The following is an 11,521-nucleotide window of genomic DNA, read 5'->3' on the forward strand; positions in this document are numbered from 1 at the left end:
CAGTTGCTTAATCACCCTCCCTGCTTCCACATTTGATTACCCTCTATCCATCATAAAACAGCTAGAATAATCTTTTAAAATAAGAACATTCTGCTATTCTACAGAAAACCCTACAATGCCCCATTCCCTTCCATTTAGAGTAAAAGCTTTAGTTATTACAACATGTACCAGGCACCACTCACTACAACCTCTCCTCAGAGAATTCATTTCCTACTCTTCTGCCCCTTGCTTGCTCTCCTCCAGCAGCCACACAGACTCCCACACATTAGCAGTTTTCCTCTTTAAAATCTCTGCATTGGCTATTTATTCTACCTAGAACATTCTCTCCTGGGGCAACTGCCTATTTCCACCATCAGTGAGGCAAGTAGCAAAATCCCACTGGCACTGGGGATTCAGCTGGCACCATGTACGTTCTTCTGCTGCAACCCAACATGCTGATCATGGTATCTCAGGCCAGGCATTGCCACCATTCAATCCAATACAACAAATGCTTGCTCAACATCTACTCTCTTCAGAATCTTTTTGTATCCTGGGGCATGTATGCAAGACACAGTTTCCACCTAGGTCTCCTTCTACCACCCTAGTTCAGGCTTGGACCCAAGGGCTCACATTGTTGTCAGAGGAACTTGAAGTGTTCTGAAGTAATGTCTAGAGAGGAGTCTGGAAAAATGCTATCATTGTCAGTCCTATCCCTCTCTAGTCCCAGTTTCTGTGACTGTAGCTTTAAACCAATGCAAAAGCTGACAGTGTCCTAGTGAGATCAGAGGGTCAAGAGACAACTTTCTCTAAGGAGAACTAAAAACCAAGTAAGACTTAAGAGACTTACAAACTCAGCCTGACCACGTTTTAACTCATATCAATTAAATGAAGAAAGAAGAAAGTGCCTATAAAAGGGAACATTTGCAGTGTTTCTACCCAGATTCCTCTGGAGTTGGAGGTGATAAGCATTATCATTTCCCATTTGCTGAACATTTGCTACAGAACAGACTGTGGGCACCTGTGTGTAACTGACTATTAAATTAATGGTTTATAAGCTTTAACAAACAAACAAGCAAAAAGAAGTCCAAAAGTTTGGAAATTAGAATACTATGGTGACTACAATGCCTGTCTCAACGTACAGCAGCAGGAAGAAGCAGAGCTTAGTAAACACAAGCTCTTAAGGCTCATTCAAATATAGACATTAAGGTTGGAAACAAGAGGGCCACTAACTAGTGAGGCTCTCACAGGCCAAGGGATGAGGACAATTTCCTTACATGGACTTAAAGAGTCAGCCCATCAGGTACTTCTAAACAATCCTAAATTGCTGAAGCATTAAGAGTGGGAGGCCCGGCACTTAAGAATTGGTGGTAGGATGGAATCAGATTTCCAATACATGTTTTTTTGTTGCACCAGACTAATTTTGGAGGACTAGCCCAAAGATATAGTTGACCTTCGTAGCAAAGATATATGTACTAACATCTCTACAAGCGTTTCCTTTGGAATTCTTTTCTCCATTGCTCCTCAGAGGTCTTCCCAGACCATCCAATTTAAGACCCCTCCTTCTAATACTCTCATTCATGGAACAAACTTTTATTACAATAGCACATATCATACCATATTTATATGCTTATTGATTTGTCTACAAAGTCCCTTTTTGTCTTCCCCACTAGACTATAAGCCCCAAAAGTTGGAACCATATTGGCCTAATTCCTGTAATTTCAGGGTCTAGCATAGTGCCTGGCACATAGGAAATGTCAACAAATATTTAAGAAATAAATGAAGGATAAATGAGTAATTGAATGAACAAGTTAGTGAATGAATAGTATTCTCTATCCTTCCTCCTTGATTATTACCTTGGGCAACAAGAACAGTATAACTAGCCCCATTGTAGTAGAGTTCTTCCCTGAGTTTATTTGAGATGTATGTTCTACTCATGATTCCTACTCAAAGAATCCATCCCTAGCCATGGCTCCTGCTAAATGAGTAGCAAGCCTCATGTCCCCAAGCCACAGTGTATTGAACCAGTTAGGAGCAGCCCCTTGATCAGAGTGGGGCCCACTCCTAGGCTATTAATGGTCTCTGATCTGAGTGGCCTTTCTTGAAAATGTGAGTCAGTCCATTCAGATCTTCTCTTTCAGAACTTTGAACAAATAAATAGAGAGGAGAAGATTTGGTGGATACTTGAACTGTGAAGTCATGCAGAGTTGGGATATGTGGCACTGGGGCCACTATGATGGTGTTAAAAGAATATCAAGGTTATGAAGGAGTGATAGAATTAGAAGGAGTTAGTAAGGAAAGCAAGGAAAATAGCACTGATGTGTTAAGAGAAGCGAGGTTGCCATGATAAGGAAGGCAGAGGTTTCCAGGGCTGCCTTTTAGGCACTTCTGGAGGCCTGCCTTTCAGGTTTCTTGGGTTTTTGTTCGATTTCAACTGATCCTTGAAATATTCCACTCGCCTCCTCACATACACATATACACCACACCACACAACTTTTAATTGAGCCAGTTTGAATGGATTTCGTTCCTTTAAAGGACTCCTTTAGAGTCTATGTTGCAAGAGACCCAAATGCCCACTTCCCACTCCAAATCTGTCCATTTTGGTACAGACCAGCTCTGTCCAGAGTCCTGCACTGCAATAGCATCATCTACATTCCTGAACATGAAAGTGGTCTCAGATTTATCTGTATTCCCCAGTCAAGATGTGCAAAAGACCCTTTCTCCACTTTTGCAGAGCCTAGTATGGTTTGCATTAAGCCTCTCCCACAAAAAAAAAAAAAAAAAAAGATGTGTTAGTGTTATTTGGAGATGTAGTCTTTACAGAGGTAATCAAGTGAAAATGATGTCATTAGGGTGGGCCCTAATCCAATAAGACTGGTATCCTTATTATTTTTTTTAAGATTTTATTTATTGATTGATGAGAGACAGAGAGAGGCAGAGACACAGGCAGAGGGAGAAGCAGGCTCCATGCAGGGAGCCCGAAGCGGGACTCAGTCCAGGGATTCCTGGATCATGCCCTGAGCCGAAGGCAGACACTCAACCACTGAGCTACCCAGGTGTCTCCTGGTGTCCTTATTAAATGGGATAATTTGGAGAAAGACATAAACACAGGGAGAACACCCTATAAAGATGGAGGTTGAGATTGGGATGATACCTCTACAAGCCAAGGACCACCAAAGATTTCCAGGAACACCAGAAGCTAGATGGAGCATAGAACAGATTCTCCCTCATTGCCCTTAGAAGGCACCAACAGTACTCCTCAACATCATACATGGGCTCACAACCATAAGCAGAGACAACCTGTATAGAGGAGAGGTTTCTGGGCATCACTGAAGCTCCCACACAAATATATGCTGGCAGGCCTAGCTTTAGGGTAAATGAACCTTTTTTTCTATCTCTACTCTCTATCTGAGAAGCTTGGCCTTGAAGCCTTCTTCTACAGTCTCTAAATTTCATACCACAGATGATGAGTTATCCACTATGGACTAATATGCTGTCCCCACCCTAGGGTCACAAATATTGAAGTCCCAGTCCTCAATACCTCAGAATATAACCGTATTCAGAGATCAGGTCTTTTTAAGTGTGATTAAATTAAAATGAAGCTTTTAGGATAAGGCCCTAATGTAATAATGATTGGCAGCCTTCTAAGAGGAGGAGACACCAGGGACGAGCATACACAGAGATGACCCTGTGGGGACAAAGCAGTGAGAAGGCAGCTGTCAGCAAGCCAAGGCCTCACAATGAAACCAACCTACTGGCACCTTGGTCTTGAACTTCTAGACTCAAGAACTGTGAGAAAATAAATTCCTATTGTTTAAACCCCCCAGTCCATGGTATTTTCTTAGAGCAGCCCTAAGCAAATTAACATATCATCCCCAATGTCTTTCTTCCCCTCCTTCCTTAGAAATGGTGCTCCTAATTTTCAACGGGGTGTGTGGCTGCCTATATTACAGACTACATTTCCTACCTACCGTTGGTAGATTCAATCATGCGATTATGTTTTAGCCAAGAGGATACAAGAGGAAGAATTAAGTGGGCCTTCAGGTAAGTGTCCTTACAGAGAAAGGCCATCCCTTTTTGTTCCCTTCATCCTTATTGCTGGTTGGAAGTGAGACCTGACAGCTGAAGCCTGAGCAACGAGCTTGGTTCAGGAGGCAGAAGCCTCATGACAAGGAAGCAGTGCAGTAGACAATGAATTGCTCCACTACCTCTTCACGGACCCACGGATTTCTGGGCTTTCTATTTGAGGGAGAAATAAAGTTCTAGTTTGGTTAAGCCACTTTTCTGGAGGTATTCTATCACCCATCACATTTATTCCTAACTGATAGCTGTTACTTATTCCTTCTACCTTTTCTGCTCCCAGGTGGAAGCTCTCATCACTGAGACTCAGAGAAAACTAAGATAGTAAAGGCCAAATTGTAAGTGGACTCTTGGAGGGTTAACTACTCCTGCAGTTAGGAGACAGGTAAATTGTCACCTACTTCTGTTTTTGTACCTCTATGTCCAATCCCTGCCCTTCTCACAATTCATTATATTAAATTCTTAAAGGTGACATGCCTGCTCAAAAATTCCACTGTGCACAGAATGAAGTCCAAACTTATAGGGCTGGCATTCAAAGCCCCTTTCACCATCTGGCTGCAGTCTACCTCTCAAAAGTTTTGTTTTGTTTTGCTTTGTTTTCATTATAAACATCTACTAAAACCAAAGCAGAATATTTATTGTTTGACCCAAATGCTACATATCCAATATCCTGCCTTTTTCTGTGATGCTCCTGCTCCTGGATTTCTTCCTTGTATGGTGCAAAGGACCTGGGATCTGAAATCAACTGAATTTAAGGCCAAGCCCAAGTACTTCTAAATTATATGAACTCTGGGTCTTGGTTTCTTCATCTGTAAAATGAAAATAATGCCTCACAGAGATGTTCTGGAGCCAAAGATATTGCATGAGAATGGGTCTTGTAAACCACAAAATACTACACTCTTGGAAGGCATCACCATCCTCAATCTGGTATTAGGATGCATTACTCTGTGTTTCTCTTGGCTCCACAACTATTAGGTTAACTCCCTTACCTTAGTCACTAACTTTGATTGAGTCAACCACATTACTAAGTACTTTTCATGGATTACCCCATTCAATCTTTACAACAGCCTCATGAGACCCACATTATCATGAGACCTCACTTTATTGATGAGGAAACAGGCCCAGATTTAAAATCAGTTCTAACTTCACAGCCCAAGCTTCTAACCTCACACATCTCTTCAAAGGCAGTCTGTGCCTTTTCTTACTTCATATTCATACTGTTTTGTTCCACTTCTGGAACTCTCTGGGATTCTAACGGATCACATATTAAGATTCCATCAAGGAAAGAAAAATAATCAGACAAGGCATCTCTATGAAGGTCTCCTGGGGCTGCCAACCAGACAACAAGATGAGCAAGAAGCCAGTGCTTCTGGTGATGAAATTGTCTCGTGTAAAGCCAGCCCCTGAGACAAAAAGACAGAGACGTGAGCAGTCCTTGTGAATTATACCAGACGAAAACGGGCTAATGCCACCAACACTGATGAGGAAACCAAATAAGAAAGCAAAGCTCAGGTTCTTGTGTTTTAGGCCTGGCTGGACTCTAGAGATATTCTGATAAACCACTAAACTTTTCTATGTTTCTCTTTGTCTTATTCCAAGCCCCCATACTCATGATCTCAAATGTTCTTTGTAAAAGAACACCTTGAAATATAAAAATATTAATACCTAGACTTACAATGAGAAAACTAGATCTGTCATAGATCTGTCTGCAACTAGTGATGGTGTCAGAACTATAACCGAGACTCCTTAATGTTAGGTCCCTGTTCTTTCTGTCCCATGACTCCAGTCCGCCATTCCACCATAAATTACACTCCCTCTTCTTTCCATCTACTGAAGGCCTAAGAAAGAGTCCTGCATTTATCTGCAGAGAAAAGAGACACCCTTTGATAAGTAGGCACCTATCTTAGTGCTGTCTGGCTCCCTAGAGGGTCATAGATCTTCTGACTCCCTATGAAATAGAATTTTCATAAGTAGGCATGAAAAATGTCAGCTATACCATCAGGTCAAGAAGCCCTCAGGCCTAATGCCTAACAGAGTTCCTAATCCCTGACCATATAGGTTGGATTTCCTCTGCAAGAGAGGGTGGGACCCCTACTCCAACCTGTAACTCTGTCCCATCCTATGGTATCATGTCCTCTACTAAACTCCTATGCAAAAGACAAAGTCTGAGAATAATAATTGATAACATCTAGTGAGGACTGCTTTGTATAATGGTCATTCTAAGCACTTTATGTGAATGAACTCCTTTACTTCTACAACAACCCGGGAGGCATGGGCTATTATTATCCCCATTATATAGACAAGGAGACAAGGAAACTAAGGCCTGGAGGGAGTAAGTAGCTTGTGTAGGTCACAGGGCTGGAAAGTGTTAGAAGCTGGAATTCAACAACAGGCAGTCTAGCACCAGAGCCCATGATCTTCACAGCATAGCACAGGGCCTTCACAGCAGGAATGCACTGCAGCCCTTGGGACGAAGGATAGGGCTCTTCCACACTGCTCAAATCTCCCGCAATTTACTGCTCTACTTACTGTGGACCGATACGGTCTCCTATCTGCCACCCAGGCACCTTTGCCATTCTGTTCACTCAGCCTCCCTCCACACCGGCTTCAGCACAAATCTGTCCATGCCTCTTCCCTGCTCAGAAGCCCTCTTTGGCTCCCCATTGCCTAAGTGGGAAAAGTCTCAATTTCTTAGCCTGGCATTTATACCCTTCCAAAATGTGGCTCCAGCTTACTTTAAGTACGATCATTCTTTTCAGGCAAAAGGAGCATCTGTCTTCTTTCCTGGATATGCCCTTCATGTCCCACTTTCATCTCCTATACTGCATTGGCCTCTCTGCCTACAGTGGTCTGTCCCACTTAATAGTTCCCATTTTCCCTTGAGAAGAATTTCAGCCTGATGCCCCCAGCTGATAGGGCTGGACTTAGAGAAGCTGTGAAGTTAGACATGGTCCTTAGTGGTTTTAGTTCAAACTTCCCATTTTATAGATGAAGAAACTGAAGCTCTTCAAGGATATAGATTATTATTTGTTCTCTGGATGGGGACCGTTATTTTAAAACACTCCATAGTGCCTAGAGCCCAGCAAGTGAAGAGATAAATGTTGAACTCTCCAGGGAAGCATTTCTCCCTGGGAGTGGCCTCGGGACTCCCTGTATCTAATCTCCCTCCGGGCCTGGGTACTCCAACCTCTGACCTGTTCAATGCTCCTCTCTGGGGTTGGTGTCTGGTATCTGCCTGTGTAGGAAACCATACAGTGGTTTTCAAATTTACACTTAAATTTGAAAACCACAGTGAGTTTTCAGAGGCTGCACCACGGGTGCCACTTAGTAGTCCCAGTACCTGAAGTTTCCCTTCCCCCAGCCACCACTTCCGCCCCTGAGCTTGAGGCAGAGGCTTCTGGGAGCTTAGATGGGTGAAGCTGATGAGGCCGGCTTCTTGGATGTCCCCGGATAACCTGGAAGGAGCCTTTCTTCCCAGAGGTTCTCCAAGGCTGAGTGAAGGACTCTGCTCTCCAACCCCACGCCACAAGCCTGTACAGCTCTCTGGAGCCTCTACCAAATAAGCAGTCATCTGACCCAGAAGAAACAGACAGGGGAAGCAGGCAGATGGGTGTCTTTTTGGACAGGAGTGGAAGAAGGCATGCTGGGCCAGGCCAGAGAGGGCGGGTGTTCCTTCTATGAGGCCAACTCTCTACATGGAGGGATGAAGTCCACTCCTTGAAACACTGGGACTGTGGCACACAGAGCCAACTGGGCTAACCACCACCTAGGGGATGCAGAAGTGTTGGGGGATAGACAGCAATCTGTGCCCAGTGGGAGAGGGCATGGGCTGGGCAAAGCCAACTGGGCAGCGTGCCCACTTTCCTCTCCCGCTGCCTCCTCCTCCCTGCCCAGCTGGCCCTGCAGCTAGCAGAGGAAGTCACTGAGCCCTAGGACCTTGGGTCAGTGTACCCCGCCTGTGGCCGCCCTGCAGGCTCCTTCAGCATCTTCCTGTGCATGGATCTCAGGCCACCTGACCTTCCCCCTGCTGGGGACCCCTTGCCCACACCTACCCACGCCGTGTCGCTCCTTGTCAGTTTTGCGCCAGGGGGCCATGGCTGGGCCAGGGGAGCTGCGGGCTCCTTGCGTCCTCCTGTGGGGAAGCAGCCAGGGGGTGGCTAGGCGCTCCGCAGAGCCCCACTTCCTTCCTCTTTTCAAACTCCCTCTCAGGACCCGCCCTCCTCTCCCCAGGGTGCCCTGCTCCTCCTCTTCCTCCCTCCCATTGGGCTGGGGCATGTTAGAAAGCTAGTGGCTAGCAGGCCAGAAGGCCCCCAGCAAAACTTGGGGGGCACCTCCAACTTGTTCCTCCCCAGGCAAGTGGGCAGAAGCTAAGCAGGTACTTGGCCACCCAGGCCACCACCACAAATGCAGAAGTTCCGGGATAACAGCTTAGTGACTGAACAGAATTCTCTCCCACAGCTACCCAGCAGGAACTTTGGTATGTGATGTGAATTCAAATCCACACTTTAGAGAGTAGAGCTCAGTGGTAGAGCATTTGACTGCAAATCCAAACTCTATTGCTTATATTGCCTATGCCAGTAGGACAAACTATGTCACTTTTTTCTAAGATTCAGTTTTCTTTTTTTTTTTTAAGATTTTATTTATTTATTCATGAGACACACACACACACACACACACACACACACACACACACAGAGGCAGAGGGAGAAGCAGGCTCCGTGCAGGCAGCCTGACGCAGGACTCCATCCTGGGTCCCCAGGATCAGGCCCTGGGCCAAAGGCGGCGCCAAACCGCTGAGCCACCCGGCTGCCCTAAGATTCAGTTTTCAACTGTAAAATGGGATACTAGTATGTACTTCATATGATTATTGTGAGGATTAGAGGAGATAATGTATACAACAGGCGACACATAACAGTTAAATATACACCTACAGAGGACGTCATTTGAGTCTTTTATCCTATTGGTGCCATAGACCCATTTGAAAATATGATAAAAGGGGCACTTGGGTGGCTCAGTGCTTGAGCGACTACGTTTGTTTGGCTCAGGGTGTGATCCTGGAGTCCTGGGATCGAGTCCTACATCAGGCTCCCTGCAGGGAGCCTGCTTCTCCCACCGCCTACGTCTCTGCCTCTCTCTCTGTGTCTCTCATGAATAAATAAATAAATAAAATATTTAAAAAGGAAAGAAGATATGATAAAACCCTAGAAAACTCTCCTCTGTACACAAGCACAGGATTCACCAACAATGTTAGGAGGTAAAGGTGCTCTGAGAGCCAACAGCAGTTGCCCCCAGAAAAGAGTCCTAGAGTTAGGCTAATCAAGACACTTTTTGGAAAAATCTCATTTTTGCTTTGGAAACAGATGCTAGCACGAAACAAAAAACGTCTCTTTGACCCACATTGATAAGACTGAATTAAAGTCTTCCTGGATTTTCTTTATTCGTAACTCTCACTGGGGCACCTGGGTGGCTCAGTAGTTGAGCATCTACCTTTGGCTCAGATTGTGATCCCAGGGTCCTGGGATGAAGTCTTGCATCAGGCTCCCTACAGGAAGCCTGCTTCTCCCTCTGCCTGTGTCTCTGCCTCTCTTTCTCTGTGTCTCTCATTAATAAATAAATAAAATCTTTAAAAAAAAGTAACCCCCATTTCCCCTTTCTGCCTTACACTAGAGTGTCAATATAAATAGATTAGGCAATGTCATAGCTGCCTGTCAGCTATGGCAAAATATTAACTTCATTTTATCTAAAGTTATTTCCTTTATGGTTTTGTAGCAGCACAGATTAGGTAGAATCTTTTGTAGTGAGCAGTTGAATCAGCCAGGATTCCCCCAAAGAAACAGAACCAGTAGGAGAAATATATAAACATTAAGATATGTATTGCTAGGAACTGGCTTATGTGAATGTGAGGCTGGTTAGGCACATCCCAAATCCATATGGCAGGCTATCAGGATGCGCAGGCTAGACCTTCTCAGGCAGGAGCTGAAGCTGCTGTCCACACAGCTGGAATTTCTTCTGTTTCAAGGAAGATTCATTTTTAAGGCCTTCCAACTGATTGGATTGGTCCTACTCAGACTATCAAGAATAGTCTCCTTTGCTTACTTGAAGTCAACTGATTGTAGATGTTAATTACATCTACAAAATGCTTCCACAGCAACACTTAGATGGGTGCTTGATTGAATAATTAGGTCTGTAGTCTCACCAAGTTAACCATGAAACTTAATGATTTCAGCACTATTGTAAATCAGACTATACATCAGAGGTTGGTGAGGTTCTTCTGTGAAGGATCAGATAGTAAATATTTCAGTCTTTAGGTAAAATCAAGGATATTATGTAGTACATATAGGTACATGTTAGGTATTATATAACAAGAGAGATAACAAATTTCCACATATTTTATTGATAAAATTCAAAATTTTATATTGGTAATTGAATATATTCTTTTGTAATTAAGTCTAGCATTGAGAAAAATAAATTTGGGGGGAGATTACACTGCACTTCACTGCAGTTAAAAATTAGTGTTCCCTTTAATCAAAATTGATTGTAAATACTCATGTTAATGCTAATCTGAAACAAAATTTTACAGTGTTCATCTTTTCCCACAGGTGAAATATAGTGAAGAATTAATTTTCTTCAGTAAGAGGCTGATATTTGTCCGTAGCTACTGAGAATTGGTCTTAGGCCCTTGGAATGTCATGGTTTGCTAGGATACTTAGGTCACACCAAATAGTAGTCTAAAAATATGATTCAGGCTTGGGCCTGACTATGCCAGATATACAAAACAATGTTATTTGTGTTTGCCACATGGTATCAGGTGACCTGGAGGTTGAAATCAACTCTGTGGACAATCAATCAATCAAATCATACCCATGTGATAAAGCCCTAATACAAACTCTGGAAACAGGTTTGAGTGAGCTTTCCTGGTTAGCAGTATTCCACAACATATCATCACACATTAATGCCAGGAAAATAACACGTCCTAACTCCATGTGGAGAGGACAATGGAAATGTTTGGTACTTCCCTGGACTCTGCTCTATGTACTTCTTCCCTCGATGGAATTAAATCTGTAACTTTTCCCAGTAATGAATAGTAACGGAGCATCACAGCTTTCCGCGAGCTCTCAGAGTCTTTCTAGTGAAAGATGACCCTGAAGATGGTTTGGGGATTACCCCAAACTTGCAGTTGGTGTTAACAGTTAGAGTAGTGCGTAACTTTCACACTTAGTAGTTGGCTATGTCTGTGGCTATGTCTCACAGTTGACTAAAACTCTCAAAAGAAGGTACTGCCAAATACTGGAATTAATCCATGAGCATAAGATTTTATTAAGCATTTTCATTGCTTGGAAGGCATTTAGAGAATTTTATTAAATCTTAATTTTGATGTTTGCCTTTTAGCATGTCATTATATTACAAATAAATCACTTCCAGTTGAAGGTTATAATTACTCAGTTAAATGGATTTTGAAATTTAA

At 43.5% G+C, this 11,521-nt stretch overlaps 1 protein-coding gene across 1 annotated transcript in view; it reads right to left on the reverse strand.

Moving 5' to 3' along the window:
- DOCK2 (dedicator of cytokinesis 2) overlaps positions 1-8,249 on the reverse strand; it is a 397,882-nt gene extending 389,633 nt beyond the window's left edge. Inside the window, exon 1 of the mRNA XM_038534784.1 lies at positions 8,109-8,249. Within this exon, the coding sequence (XP_038390712.1) occupies positions 8,109-8,151 (43 nt within the window). The 5' untranslated portion in view covers positions 8,152-8,249. The remainder of the gene's footprint in view (positions 1-8,108) is intronic.
- Positions 8,250-11,521: the final 3,272 nt, after the last annotated feature.

The sequence above is a fragment of the Canis lupus genome, chromosome 4 (genome assembly GCF_011100685.1).
Source record: "Canis lupus familiaris isolate Mischka breed German Shepherd chromosome 4, alternate assembly UU_Cfam_GSD_1.0, whole genome shotgun sequence".
Classification (NCBI taxonomy): Eukaryota; Metazoa; Chordata; class Mammalia; order Carnivora; family Canidae; genus Canis; species Canis lupus.